Genomic DNA, 14,597 nt, shown 5'->3' on the forward strand with positions numbered 1-14,597 from the left:
GAGAGTATTTCCATCATCACACAAAGTTCTGCCAGATAGCACTTGTCTGGAGGAAGGAGTGGCTTCCATTTGCACAAAGATTCCATGCTGACAACCTGAATTGGAGAAAAATGGTGCCACCAACTGAGAAGGAATGAAAGATGGTAGTCCAGGTACTTTCTGAACCCCTAAACTTGTCTTTGAATAGGCAGTTCTGTCACCTCTTGAAATTTATGCCCCAAGTCTCTGCTAGAGAGAAGTGGGGTTTTGTGTGTGTGTATCCAGATATTTGTGAGCAGGAACTTTATGGCTTCCTATTTCTCATCCCATAGACCCACACCCCAGCAGTAGAAAGATAGAAGCCAGGGAAAGAAGATGGTGCCTTTTTTCCCTAGTCCAAAATTGATGGAAGACACCCAGGTGTGCAGGGAGAACTGGGGCAGTTGTGTAGAAATTGCTGAGAAGGGGGAGTGTGTCCATGTGGGAAAGTTTCTTTACAAACTTCTGTAGATTGAGCCCTTACAGTATGCCAGGCTCTACCCTTTCAAATGTATTCCCATTCAGCTATCTCAACAAGCTGGCCAGACAGTATGAGTGCCTCTACCTCCCTAAAGAGGTGTGGCAATTAAGGTTCGTAGGGGCTGAGCCCCTGACCAAAGGTCACACTGAGGGAGTCAGTGGCCTCGATGAAATTGAAAGTTTCCTGATTCAGGTTCACTGCTGTTTTGTTTTTCCAGTCCCTATTTCTAAGGTCATTATTTCCCTACTTTAAGCTACTGACTTACAGAGTGATCATGGGAAGTATTGTTTTGTTTTGTTTTGTTTTGTTTTGTTTTGTTTTGTTTTAGAAACTTCCTGGTAACAATATATGAATTCTTGCATCAGTTAGGACTTCTGGTTGCAACTCAAAGTGGCTTAGGCAAAATAAGGAAATTTATTGGTTCAAGTAACTTAAGAGAAGAGGTGGTAGTTCTGACTTTGTCTTTGGATCCCAGGTCTGTAATGGTGTCACTCAAAATTTGTCCTTCCCATATTCTGACTCTGTTTTTAATCTGTGTTGTCTTTATTCTCAGGCAGGTTTTCTTTCTGAGGTGTTAAAGATGGCTGCCAGCAGCTCCATGCTCATTTCTTACCAATGAGGCAACTTCTATGGAAAGAGAAAGCCTCTGTCTTAAAGATTCCAGCAAAGATCCTGGGGCTGCCTCTTACCAACTTGATTCAGTCTCCAGGCTCCTAGCTGTCAGCACAGAGCCCAAGGTGGGGCTCTAACTCACAAACCCTGAGATCATGACCTGACCCAAAGTCGGACACTTAACTGACTGAGCCACCCAGGCTAAAGTGGCTCATTCAAACTGGTGTTGGTTGTTGGCAGGAGACTACTTTCTCCCCACATGGGCCTCTCTGTAGGGTTGCTTGAGTGTCCTCACAACATGGCAAGCTGGCTTCCCCCAGAGTGAGCAACTGCAATCCTTTTTATGACCTGGGCTGAGCAAAACCATCACTTCTGCCATATTCTATTGGACACAAAGAACAGCTCTGACTCTAACTCATGTGGGAAGAAACTATACTAAGGCATGAAATCCAGGAGATGAGCATCAATAGGGAACATCTTGGAGGCTGACTCCCACAGCATCCCTCCATCCTTCCTTCCCTGTTTGTTCTAGTTTTCCTATGTGTAGGTTTCCTTCTCAGGCAGTGTCTCCCCAAGCAGTACAAAATCAACATCTCCCGGCTTGCATTCCTGGTGACATGAGTGGGAAGAAAGTATCTTTTTTCCCAAAGTTCTGGCAAAAGTCCCAAGGCTGACTCTGGCCAAATTTGTGTATATGCTTATCCCTGAACCAATGGCTATGGTCTAGAGATACCATGCTCTGATTGGCCAGACCTAGGCCACACCCCCATGCCTAGAACTGAAGGTAGAACTGGAAGCACTAGAGACTCACCCAGAGGATGAAGGAGGAGTGGTTCCCAAAGGAAAAAGCAGGGTGTCACTACTGAATCAAGGTGAATGGTTTGGGGGCAGGAGAAATAATAATGCCATCCCATCTCCCACACTTTTGCTCCAACTGCACATTTTAGTACCTCTTGGTTTAGCATTTTTCTCATAGGATCATCTACTTTCTTGGCCCACTTTCTGTAGTAGGTAGAATTCTAAGATGGCCCCCAGGACCCATGGTGTATGCATACCTTCTCCTAGTTATTCAATCCACCACTAATCTAGATGTTCTATAGAAGAATTCTGCAAATGTAGGTAAGGTACCAAGTAAATAGACCTTAAACTGAGATTATCATTGGCGGGCCTGACCTAATCAGGTAAGTCCTTAAATGGAATGGGATTCTTCCTGGCAAAAGAGATTCAAAGTGTGAGAGAGCGTCAACATGGGGGAGAGTCTCTGTTGCTGGCTTGGAAGATGGAGGGGACCACATGGCAAGAAATGCAAGCAGCTTCTAGGAGCTCAGTCTGGCCCTTGGCTGACAGCCTACAAAGAAACTGGGACTTCAGTCCTACAAATCAAGGAACTGAGTTCTGCCAATGGCCTGAATGAGCTTGGAAATGGATTTTCCTCCAGACCTTTCAGAGAACTCAGACTTGATCACAGTTGTGTGATACCCTGAATAGAAAACCCAGTCACACAGTGCTGGAATTTTGAGCTACAGATTTGCAAATAAATGGTTATTTTTTAAAAGTTTTTATTTATTTTGAGAGAGAGAGTGGGGGGAGGAGGGTAGAGAGTGAGGGAAAGAGAGAGAATTCCAAGCAGGCTCTGCACCATCAGCACAGAGCCTGACACACGGCTTGAACTCACGGACCATAAGATCATGACCTGAGCCGAAACCAAGGGCTGAATGCTCAACTGACAGAGCCCCTGGTGCCCCAGTGGGTATTGTTTTAAGCTATGAAGTTTGTGGTTAATTTTAGGCAGCAACAGAAAATGAATATACCTCATCATGGACTCTAAGATCCCTTTAGTAGGAAGCTTCTCTTGGACCTCCTTAACTTCCTCCCAGTAGAACCTGAAACATAGGTCCTTCTTCCCACACTGTGTCAGTCCCTCACCAAATCCCAACTCCCCTGCCCTTGGGGGCCTAGCAAGGAAGCTGCTCTGCTTGACTTTCCACAAACAGCCTATGCCCCACCAGGCCCAAGAGGGCAGCTCGACCAATCTCTAATTCCCAGGACTCAAGGACCTTTGACCAATTCTATTGATCTGGACTCCTGGGCAAGCAGCTAGACTAACAGACGCCATGAGGGCTCTCCTGTTCCTGGGGTCCCTGCTGGGAAGCCTGGAGTCAGCGTTTTTGGTGAGAGCTGTGGGAGCCAGGAGGATTGTGCTGAGATGGCCCTGGGGGTCCCTATTACAGCCTTGGCCTCTGCTCATGACTTTTTGGTCCAGGTGACTAGAAGGCCTGTTTGGAAAGGCAAGAGTAACCCATAGGGCCTGGGGGAGGGGGGCAAGGAAGAGAGATAGCTAGAGCTGGTGGATATGAGAACATGGCCTTCATTTCTGGGGGAGGGGGACCTTGAGGAGACAATAGGAAGAGGAACAAAGGGTCTGGGTCTTTTGAGAAAATGCCTGCATTTCTGAGATGTGAGAGGAAGCTGAAGACTGGCATGGGATCAGAGGTAGGCTCTGACTTTCTGGGAAAATTCCCCTTTTCTCTCCCCTGTAGACTCCACCTTGGAAAGCCCCTAAGGAGCATAAGCACAGAGCAGATGAGCACACAGTAGGTAAGTATCCTGGCTGTGCCTCCTAAAAGACCCTTCAGTGGGAATGAGTATGGTGGGGAGTGTGGAGATGGTCAGTTTGGGGCCCTTGGCACACGGGGAGGGATCCGGGACATTCTTCACTTTGTCCCTACTTTGGCTAATATTCAGACCAGAGTGCCTACTATGTGTCAGGTCTTTTTCCCATGGGCACTGGGGACCCAGAGTGATAGTGAACTGTGTGCTCTTTGAGAGCAGGGCTTGGGCTATATCTGAGTTCCCAGCCCAGTGCCTTCCAGTCTCCCTCAGTTTCCCCAGCCTCTCTTCTTCTCCTTCCCTCAGTACATCTCATAGGCATCAGTCATGCCACACAGAGGCCAGGGCCCTTATGGACAAGAGCAGGGCTCTGAAGCCCAAATGCCTCTGAATCCTGGCTTCATCACTTATGTGCTAGGTGACTCTGGGCAAGTGACTTGACTTCTCCAAGCTTCATTTTCTCCACCCATAAAATGAGGGTGGTAATAGTAAATCTCTTAGGGTTGTGGAGAAGGAGAAATGAGTTGTTAATCCATGTGAGGCACTCAGCCCACAGACTACTGCATGGTGAATGCTTAAACTATATTAGCTTTGGGGCGCCTGGGTGGCGCAGTCGGTTAAGCGTCCGACTTCAGCCAGGTCACGATCTCGCGGTCCGTGAGTTCTAGCCCCGCGTCGGGCTCTGGGCTGATGGCTCGGAGCCTGGAGCCTGCTTCCGATTCTGTGTCTCCCTCTCTCTCTGCCCCTCCCCCGTTCATGCTCTGTCTCTCTCTGTCCCAAAAGTAAATAAAAAACATTGAAAAAAATTTAAAAAAAAAACTATATTAGCTTTTACTTATCAAGCTCCCTTTTAGATGGAGGATGTCTGTATCTCCCCTCTCCTCAAACCATGCAACAGCTCCCCATTGCCTTCATTCTTCCAGGCACTCAATATTTTCCTCAAATTGTGAACTAGATGGACCCTGTCCTGGTAAGCCTTGTGTGGTGAGGCCAGGCCCAGCCCCTCAGCATGGCACTAGGGCCCCACGCCTGACACTGCCTGCCTCTACCTCATTGCCTCATCTTTCCACACCCAGCCAAACTGCTTTCTTCTCTTTTTCCTAAGCCAACCTAAGTGCCCTGCCTTTGCCTAATCACCTACTTGAAGTCTTCCTCCTCTCTATCTATCCCATTTACATCTTAAGGGTCTCTCCTCATTTAATCCTATTCCTGGTTTGGCCTTCAGCGAGTGCTGCTGTGCCTTTGCCTTTAAGACAAAATAGCACATATGACATAACGACAAAATGCTTACTGAGCACATACTATGTGCCAGACTCTGTGCTAAGTGTTTGATAGACATTATCTCATTTAGGTCTCACAATACTCCTCTGAAGTAGATAGTCAAATCTTGTCATTCATGGTTGTCATGTTCTATCTATAAAGTCACAGAGAACACTGAATTAGCAAATACTGAATGACTGCTCCTAAAGGAAATTTAAGGTTAGGTTCCTGTGAGCTCTGGTCACAACATTTTCATCAATTGTCAACATAGAAGCTTATTTTATGTGTCATTCTGTTTCAAGATAGCTTACTTACTGTGTTGTCCCTTCACTCATAATAAAGTCATGGCCAGGAGCACTATAACTCAAGCCTGGACGAAGCTTTTCTCACACATAAATGTTCTCTAGAATATATATCATGGCCTGCTTGCACTTAGGAACATCAGCACCATATTTGGGGGCCATTTTCAACAGTAAAATCATCTACCAGAAGCACAAAATTTCAAAAATGTGGCTCTGAATAGACTGTGAAAAGGACACGTGGTTACAGGAGAAAAGCTGAAACAAGAAGCAGAGCATTACCTTGTTTCACCTTAGCTGGGAATTTGTGCTTCAGGACCTCACATTTTTCACCACTCCATGCACATCCATGAATGACCATAAAAGCACCATGAGAATTGGTTTAGGGATTACCAATACAGTTTAGCAAGAAGGCAGCAAACAGAGTGGCTATACTATACTGTTTTTAAAAATAATAATAGCTACTAGCAACATTTTTATTGTAAAAACTTTAGAAATTACAGAAATGCAAAAGAAGAAAAAATTCTTCCATAATCCGCTATCTTCTAAAAACCACTCCTACAAACTTTGGAGCATGTCCTTCTAGATTTCTTTTTGATGTATATGTAAATATATTTGTACAAAAATAGGACCACATTTGACATGCTGTTTTTTGGGGTTTGTTTTGTTTTCAAGATCTTATTTTTAAGTAATCTCTATGCCCAACATGGGGCTTGAACTTTCAACCCTGGGATTAAGAGTCGCATGCTCTACTGACTGAGCCAGCCAGGGGCCCCTTGACATGTCGTTTTTAACTGCCCTTCTTCATTTAAAATTATGAATACTTTTTTCTTTTTTTTTTTTTTAAGTTTGAGAGAGAGAGAGAGAGAGAGAGAGAGAGAGAGAGAGAGAGAGAGAGAAAGCATGAGTGGGGGAGGGGCAGAGAGCGAGAATCCCAAGCAGGCTATGTGCTGGCAGCACAGAGCCTGGAGGCAGGACTCAATCTCACAAACTCTGAGATCATGACCTGAGCCACAATCAAAAGTTGATCCTTAACTGACTGAGCCTCCCAGGTGCTCCTTGAACACTTTCCTGTACAAATATACCTGCATCATTTAAAGTGATTTTTAGGGGCACCTGGCTGGCTCAGTCAGTGAAGCATGTAACTATTGATCTTGGGGTTGTGAGTTAGAGCCCCATGTTGTGTGTAGAGATTGCTTAAAAATAAGTCTTTAGAGGCTCCTGGGTGGCTTAGTCGGTTGAGCGTCCGACTCTTGATTTCAGCTCAGGTCATGATCCCAGGGTTGTGAGATTGAGCCACAATTCCCTCTTTCTTCCTTTACCCCTCTTCAGTGCTCATGTGTGCTCTCTCTATAATAAACAAACAAACAAACAAACAAACAATTAAAAACACAAAATAAAAATCTAAGGGGTGCCTGGGTGGCTCAGTTGGTTAAGTGTCTGACTTTTGATTTCGGCTCAGGTCATGATCTCATGGTTGATGAGTTCAAGCCCCATGTTGGGCTCTGTGCCAGCACCACAGAGCCTGCTTGATATTCTCTGTCTCCCTTTCTCTCTGCCCTGTGTGCATTCTTTCTCAAAAATAAATAAATAAACTTAAAAAATATATAAAAATAAAAATCTTTTAAAATAAATAAAAGTGATTTTTATTATAAAATATGCATAACATAAAATTTACCATCTTAATACTTTTTAAGTGTACAATTCAGTGGTATTAAGTACACTCTATTGTTGTACAACCATCACAATCCATTTCCAGAACTCTTTTCATCTCTCAAAACTGAAACTTTTCTGCTATATAGTTGATCCCTGAACAAGAAGGTCAGAGGAGCTGAGGCCCTCCCTCCTGTGTAGTAGAAAATCCACGTAGAAGCTTCGACTCCCCACAACTTAACTACTAATAGCCTACTGTAGACTACTGATGGGAAACTTTACCAACAATATAAATAGTTGATTAACACATATTTTGTATGTTAACTGTATTATACAGTATATTGTATTCTTGTAATAGAGTAAGCTAGAGAAAAGAAAACGTTAATAAAAAATCATAAGGAAAATACATTTACAGGACTGTATTTATCGAAAAAAAACCCCACACATAAGTGGACCTGTGTAGTTCAAACTTAGGTTTTTAAGGGTCAACTATACTATTATTGTTGTCATTTCACAGATGAGGAAACTAAGGCTCAGTCAAGTGACTTCTACATTCAACGTGTATTTATTAAGTGGCTACTTTGTGGCAAGCACTCTTCTAGGCCTGGGGGCTACAGATTTGCCCAAGGTCACACAATTAGCAGGTGGTGGGGTCAGGAGCCCACTCCAGCTGTCTGAGTGCAGAAGGGAACATCTTAAGTTCAATTTGGCAGAACTGAACCTCTTGAAGGCATAACGATCTTTTCAAGGGTCTGTTTTCCAATCAGGCCCTGAGGGGTAGCACCTGAGCAGGGTATGGGGGCATGGGAAACATCATCAGGGAGTGTGTTATCTTTGCAGTTCTCACTGTCACTGGGGAGCCCTGCTACTTCCCCTTCCAGTACAACCGGCAACTGTACCACACATGCATCCACAAGGGCCGGCCTGGCCCCCAGCCCTGGTAAGACTACCCAGAAGGGATTGGAGCAGGGACCTGTGGGAGACGGATTCTGCCCATCCATCTGCCCAAGGAACACTGCTTGGAGAAAGGGGGCTCTGAGAGGGAAGGGTGGGCCAGTCCCCTGGGCAGAGCAGGGAAGCTTCATCTTTTTCTACAGGTGTGCTACCAGTCCCAACTTCGAGCAGGACCAGCAATGGGCATACTGCCTGGAGCCCAAGAAAGTGAAAGGTACTACACACAGACTTTGGGGTAGCTCAAGTCCCTCTCCTTCCCACTACTCTACTGGGTATCATCAGTTCTTACCCACCTGGTATTCTGGGTCCATCCAGACCCTTCCCTTCCTCCAGAGGGAGAAGTTCTAGGAGAAGGTAGCCTCATTTTGCAGGTGGGTAAACTAAGGCATGGAAACATGGAGTGCCAAGGTCATAGGACAAGCAGGTTTGGGTAGGGACTTATCTCCCATGACCCAGGCTGTCTGACTCAGGCTCCCCACTCTTCCTTCCACTGTATCCATCTCTCAGACCACTGCAGCAAACACAGCCCCTGCCAGAATGGAGGGACCTGTGTGAACATGCCAAAAGGCCCACACTGCATCTGTCCAGAACACTTCACTGGGAAGCACTGCCAGAGAGGTAAGGAGATGGTGAAGCCATGTGAGAGGTTGTTGGGAAAAACAGGGGCAGTCCTGGGCCCACTGAAGAGGTCTCTGGATCCCCGGAGACTTGGCATGATCCTGGCCTCTCTTGAGACCACTGCCCTCTCCCATTTGTCCCCAGAGAAATGCTTTGAGCCTCAGCTTCTCCAGTTCTTCCATGAGAAAGAAACATGGCATAGGCTTGAATCGGCGGGTGTGGCCAAGTGCCAGTGTAAGGGTCCTGATGCCCACTGCAAGCCGCTGGCCAGCCAGGGTGAGTGGATGGGTCAGGAATTGGCCTGAGAGGAGGAAGGCAGAGGTCTGGAGGAAAAGCTGTTAGGCAACCAGTCGGGGTGCCGAAAGAAAGGGGAATTTTCTGTGAGGTCTTCGGGCCCAGAGGTGCTTCAATGTGCTCCATCTCCCAGTCTGCCACACCAACCCGTGCCTCAACGGAGGCAGCTGCCTAGAGGCGGAGGGCCACCGCCTGTGCCGTTGCCGGGCGGGATACGCAGGACGCTTCTGCGACGTAGGTGAGTAGGGATCTTGGAGGAATCAGAAGCTCCGCCCCCAGGTAAGAAGGACTCCGGGAGAGGGACTCCGGAGAGTGGGGAAAGTGGCTGAGAGGGCAGTGGGAAACCACACCAGTTCCAGGCTGCAAGGAGCCGCCTCTCTCCCCAGACACTGAGGCGCGATGCTACGACGGCCACGGGCTTGACTACCGCGGCACAGCCGAGACTGCGCTGTCGGGTGCCCGGTGTCAGCCGTGGGCCTCAGAGGCCACCTACCGGAACGTGACTGCAGAGCAAGCGCTGAACTGGGGACTGGGCGACCATGCCTTCTGCAGGTGCGCTGGGTGGGGCGGGCGGGGCATCTCCCTCTGCCCCAGGGCCCTCTGGCGCTCCTTACCCTTTAACAGCGCCCCCTCCGGTGGTTACAGGAATCCGGACAACGACACCCGCCCGTGGTGCTTCGTGTGGAGCGGCGACCGGCTGAGCTGGGAATATTGCCGCCTGGCACGTTGCGAACCCCCAGTCCTAGAGGCTCCTCAGTTCCTGCCTCCAACCCAGGTCCCCTCTGAGCACCCGGATTTTCCCCTGCCCTCGCTTTCAGCACTGCAGAAGCCTCAGCCCCCGACCCCAGGTAGTTGGGAAGTGGCGGGAAGTCAGAGGGCGCGCGGCGAGCTACCTTCCAGCCCTTGGTGGGTCTCCCAGCACTCAGCCTGGGCTCCTCCCACAGCTTTGGGCGCGACGCCGGAGCAGCCCACTCCCCTGCCGAGTCCCAGCTGCGGACAACGGCTCCGGAAACGGCTGTCCTCGCTGAGCCGCGTGGTTGGGGGACTGGTGGCCCTGCCCGGGGCGCACCCCTACATCGCCGCGTTGTACTGGCGCCACAATTTCTGCGCGGGCAACCTCATCTCCTCCTGCTGGGTGCTGACCGCGGCGCACTGCCTGCAGAACCGGCGAGTGCCGCCGCGTCTGGCGCCCTGCCCAGGACCCTAGCTCCTCGTTCTTCCGAGCCCAGCTTCCGTGCAACACCCGAACCCATGCCCTACCTCCCTCTCCCTCTTCCCCAGCGCCCTAGGAGGGCGCTGAAACCCAGCAAGGGACTCGGGGGCAGGAGGCCTGTGGCCGTCTCTGAGCTCGCTTTCCCCTGCATCCCCTCCTCCCGCAGGCCCCCGCCGGAGGAGCTGACGGTGGTGCTCGGCCAGGACCGCCATAACCAGAGCTGTGAGCAGTGCCAGACTCTGGCCGTGCGCGCCTACCGCCTGCACGAGGCCTTCTCGCCCATCACCTACCAGCACGACCTGGGTGCGGGGGCGGGAGCGCCCCCTCGGCGACCAGGGGAAAGGGTGGGGGAGGGCTCGAAGTCCCAGCGTCTGGGTCTCACCCTCCTCCTCGCCTGGGTTAGCCCTGCTGCGCCTGCAGGAAAGAGAGGACGGCCACTGCGCGCTCCCGTCGCCTTTCGTTCAGCCGGTGTGCCTGCCAAGCAGCGCTGCCCGCCCAGCTGAGGCCGAGGCCGCCCTCTGTGAGGTGGCAGGCTGGGGCCACCAGTTTGAGGGTAGGCAGAACGGCTGGCTAGGGGCGGCAGGGACACCTCTGGCCACCGGGGTAGGCAAGAGAAATTCTCAGCCTTGGTACCACTAGGGACAGGTGGCGCTGACCTGGTGGGTTGGGAAGATTTGCAGGGCCCTTGTGTCTGCAGTCAGCTCCTGCCAGGGCCTGGGCTTCACTGCTGGGGCGGGGGAAGGGGAGGTCCCCAAGGCTCCTAAGGGGTACAGAGAGAATCACAATTTCCTTTGGTTACTTCTTGGTACTGCAATGCAAGGGCTAACAAGGATGCCGGCCTCGCGCTGGGGCAGCCGGTTGGCTAGTTGGGAAATATTGTTCGGAGACATTGGGTGGGAAGTGGGAGTGGGGTTCCCAAAGCACTCCTGCTCCGCCCCTTCCATTCAAATCCTGGCTCCTCTCTGGTCTCAGTTTTCTTGTCTATGAAATGGTTTTAATAGCAACTCTTCCTCACGGGCTTGCTGCAACAGAGGCCAGTTAGTGGGGAGTGAGCAGGGTCGCGAAGAGTGTGAGGAAGGCACTCTTGGTTCGCAGGGGCCGGGGAATATTCCAGCTTCCTGCAGGAAGCGCAGGTGCCGCTCATCCCTTCTGAGCGCTGCTCCGCCCAGAACGTGCACGGAGTCTCTTTTACTTCGGGCATGCTCTGCGCTGGCTTCCTCGAGGGTGGCACCGACGCCTGCCAGGTGAGCCCATGGGCTGGCTTGGTGCCCTCCTCCACCCCATCAAGTCCAGACTCCAGACCAAGGGTGCTGAGCCACGTGTCCCTGACCCAGGGTGACTCCGGGGGCCCGCTAGTGTGTGAGGAGGAGGCCGCAGAGCACCAGCTCGTCCTGCGAGGCATCGTCAGCTGGGGTTCCGGTTGTGGCGACCGCTACAAACCAGGTGTGTACACCGACGTGGCCAACTACCTGGCCTGGATCCAGGAGCACACCAATTCCTGACCATCCAGGGACTTGTCTTTCCCTCCTGGGGGGATTTTGGAATGGAAGGGTGGCTGATGCATAATCATGGATGGCAAGGGTTGGGTTTGATTCCTCTCAGCACCACCAGCCTGGCGCCAATAAAGTGCGTCTGAAAATGTGTGAGAGGCATAGTTCTTCAGGGGACCTGATGGGAAATGCCAAGACAGTAAACTGGTGCACTTCTCCATACTCCTCGGGGAACAGGATCTATTAAGATCTTAAACAAGGTATAGATTGGTGTCCAACTGATGTTCTTTGAGCCATACTGTGTACCAAGTCCTGAGCAGGGTGGCTCCATATATTTATCTCTTGTATGAACTAACTTTTTAACTTTTGAAGTTTATAGGACAGAGGTTCTCAATCTCTACTGTACATTAGAATCATCTGCGGGAGCTTTTTGAACCTGTGCCTGAGATCCACTTCAGATCAATTAGATCTCTAGGGAGGGGGTGTAGGTAGTGGTATGTTTTTAAAACTCCCCAGGTGATTCCATGTGCAGTCAAGGCTGAGCACCATGGTTAGAAATGCTTCACATTAAAACAGTGCTGTGGACTCTTAGAGCTGGCAATGTGGATAACACCCCCACCCAAACTTGCACTAGAGCAGTGGGGCTCAAATTGTGCCTGGACCACCAGCAGCAGCGTCACAAGGGAACTTGTTAGAAATGCATATTCTCTGGCTACCTCCCATACTACTGAATCAGAAGCTCTCGAGTTGAGACCCAGCAATCTGTTTAATGGATTCCCAGGAGATGCTGATGTTCCTAACGTTGAACCAAACTGAGGATTCTGGGGGGTTCGATGGTCACCAGTCTGGGAGGTCTAGCTGTCCAGACTTGCTCTCTTTCTTTTCGTTCTTTTTTTTTTTTTTAAGTTATTGTTGACAGAGACAGAGTGCAAGTATGAGCTGGGGAGGGCCAGAGAGAGAGAGGGAGACACAGAATCCCACGCAGGCTCCAGGCTCCACGCTGTCAGCACAGAGCCCGACATGGGGCTTGAACTCACGAATTGTGAGATCATGACCTGGGCCGAAGTCGGATGATTAACCGACTGAGCCACCCAGGCGCCCCTCTTTCTTTTTGTTCTTAAACCCGGGTGCACACTGCGCTCAGTGAGCCATTTAAGTTGGTTTCTCAAGGGTTGTACAGATCGGTGTGATTTTATCTTTCAGGCTAACTTTACAACTTTACACAGGTCTAAGATATGAGCTTCTCTCCCTCACCCCATGTACACATTCTCCAGTGTACATAGTGTCTCTGTGACATCACCATGCCTCGATGTCACAACCCCGCCCTGACATGCCTCACAGTGCATGGAGTTCCAGGCACACAGAACAGCCGGATATCCCTTAAAAGTGCAAGGCGAGGGGCACACTCTGAGCCAGAATGGGGGACTGGAAAGGCTATATCAGTGCAGTGCTGCGGGACCAGCGTATTGATGACGTGGCCATCATGGGCCACTCAGACAATCGCTGCGTGTGGGCATCGCGCCCTGGGGGCCTTCTAGCTGCCATATCACCGCAGGAGGTGGGTGTGCTCACAGGGCCTGATCGGCACACCTTCCTGCAGGCCGGCCTGAGTGTGGCAGGCCGCCGCTGCTGCGTCATCCGAGACCACCTGCTGTCTGAGGGAGATGGTGTTCTGGACGCTCGCACTAAAGGGCTGGATGGGCGTGCTGTCTGCGTGGGCCACACCCCGCGCGTGCTCCTGGTGCTCATGGGCCGACGGGGTGTGCATGGGGGCATCCTCAACAAGACAGTGCATGAGCTGATCAATGGGCTACGCAAGCAGGGCACATAGCAGTACAGCTAGGCCACTGGTGACTGCGTCAAAATAAACTGCTGGGCCTGGCTGGCTCATCCTGTGTTTTTGCGTGTTGGGCAGTTGCAGACGAGGAAACCAGTTTCCAGAAAGATTTTTTTTTTCAATGTTTATTTATTTTTGAGACAGAGAGAGACAGAGCATGAACGGGGGAGGGGCAGAGAGAGAGGGAGACACAGAATCGGAAGCAGGCTCCAGGCTCTGAGCCATCAGCCCAGAGCCCGAAGCGGGGCTCGAACCCACGGACCGCGAGATCATGACCTGAGCTGAAGTCGGACGCTTAACCGACTGAGCCACCCAGGCGCCCCAGAACGATTCTTGGAGAGGGGTTGCCTGATGGGGCTGGGATTTTGAGTTCAGAGGCTTCCCAGCCTCCTGTCCCCTAGACCTGGCCCTCCTATCCATGAATGCCCTGCAGAGGCCTCTGGCCTGACTTCCCAGGGTCCTTTCCCAAGAAAACTTTCCACACCTCTGTGTGGGACAAACTGTAAAAGTAGTTCCTCCCACACCCCTCCCAAAGCAAACCCCAGCTAGACCCTATGGGGTCAGGGAGTCAGGCTGGAGGCCAGTGTACTAGTCACCCCCTCTACTTGGCAGGAGGAAGCCTTTTCAAGTGTAAGTGGGTGATGGAGTAGGGCTGGTAGCTTGGAGAGCAACTCTGGGGCTCCCGGGTTCTTGCATCTCCTCCCACATATCCCAAAGGGAGTGGGAGAAGAGCACATGGCCAAGACCATCACAATGAGGTCTGGGCCCTATAGCCATCTGCCCCCTTGGAGTCCAAAGGCCCCAGAGGACTCTCTAGACTAGAAGGAGGAACTTAGGCATTCCCTACCCCTTGACCTTCACTCTGCAGGCCTCAGCTCCAGGGGCCCTATGGAAAAGGAGGAATTGAAAAGCTTGGATGGATTTGTTTGTTTTAGTGTTTATTTGGGGGGTGGAAGGGGCAGAAAGAGCGGGTGACACAAAATCTGAAGCAGATTCCAGGCTCCAAGCTGTCAGTACAGAGGGGCTTGAACCCACAAACTGTGAGATCATGACCTGAGCTGTAGCCAGACGCTTAACCAACTGAGCCACCCAGTGCCCTGAAAAGCTTGGATGGGTTTAAATGAGGCTTGGTTTATTGCCCAAAGTTAAAGGACAAAGGTGGGAGGGAGGGTGGCCAGTCCCTGCCCACTATGTGCTGGGGCCCAGAGCATGGCCTCTCTTGCCCATCTTCACCTTCCCTGTCCCCTCCCTCAGTGTC

General features: G+C 50.8%; 2 protein-coding genes across 6 annotated transcripts; both read left to right on the forward strand.

The window, feature by feature from the left end:
- Positions 1-1,098: 1,098 nt before the first annotated feature.
- On the forward strand, positions 1,099-12,144 carry F12 (coagulation factor XII). 5 transcript variants are annotated; one of them, XM_047865943.1, is made up of 15 exons: positions 1,099-1,236; positions 3,158-3,282; positions 3,652-3,709; positions 7,774-7,873; positions 8,031-8,101; positions 8,395-8,505; positions 8,650-8,781; positions 8,933-9,037; positions 9,186-9,351; positions 9,445-9,647; positions 9,744-9,966; positions 10,179-10,315; positions 10,416-10,565; positions 11,108-11,256; positions 11,347-12,144. In XM_047865943.1, exons 2-15 carry the CDS (start codon positions 3,226-3,228, stop codon positions 11,512-11,514), a joined length of 1,830 nt encoding a protein of 609 aa, XP_047721899.1. In that variant the 5' UTR covers positions 1,099-1,236; positions 3,158-3,225; the 3' UTR covers positions 11,515-12,144. The 5 variants fall into 5 exon arrangements, 4 of the variants coding, with proteins under 4 accessions (XP_047721899.1, XP_047721889.1, XP_047721911.1 ...); XM_047865933.1 differs by lacking the exon at positions 11,108-11,256 and having other exon boundaries at positions 8,395-8,781; positions 10,416-10,615; XM_047865955.1 differs by lacking the exon at positions 11,108-11,256 and having other exon boundaries at positions 8,395-8,781; positions 11,347-11,410.
- A 719-nt stretch (positions 12,145-12,863) lies between these two features.
- PFN3 (profilin 3) lies at positions 12,864-13,378 on the forward strand. The gene has a single exon (XM_047866160.1). It carries the CDS (start codon positions 12,920-12,922, stop codon positions 13,331-13,333), a length of 414 nt encoding a protein of 137 aa, XP_047722116.1. The 5' UTR covers positions 12,864-12,919; the 3' UTR covers positions 13,334-13,378.
- Positions 13,379-14,597: the final 1,219 nt, after the last annotated feature.

This window comes from Prionailurus viverrinus, chromosome A1 (assembly GCF_022837055.1).
Source record: "Prionailurus viverrinus isolate Anna chromosome A1, UM_Priviv_1.0, whole genome shotgun sequence".
NCBI lineage: Eukaryota > Metazoa > Chordata > Mammalia > Carnivora > Felidae > Prionailurus > Prionailurus viverrinus.

Excerpts from the sequence above, each read along its gene's own strand:
- F12 (XM_047865923.1), top strand. The coding sequence starts at position 3,226 with ATGAGGGCTCTCCTGTTCCTGGGGTCCCTGCTGGGAAGCCTGGAGTCA. Across the intron at positions 3,710-7,773 it reads AGCAGATGAGCACACAGTAG|TTCTCACTGTCACTGGGGAG; the intron begins GTAAGTATCCTG and ends TTATCTTTGCAG. Across the intron at positions 8,102-8,394 it reads GGAGCCCAAGAAAGTGAAAG|ACCACTGCAGCAAACACAGC; the intron begins GTACTACACACA and ends TCCATCTCTCAG.
- PFN3 (XM_047866160.1), top strand. The coding sequence starts at position 12,920 with ATGGGGGACTGGAAAGGCTATATCAGTGCAGTGCTGCGGGACCAGCGT.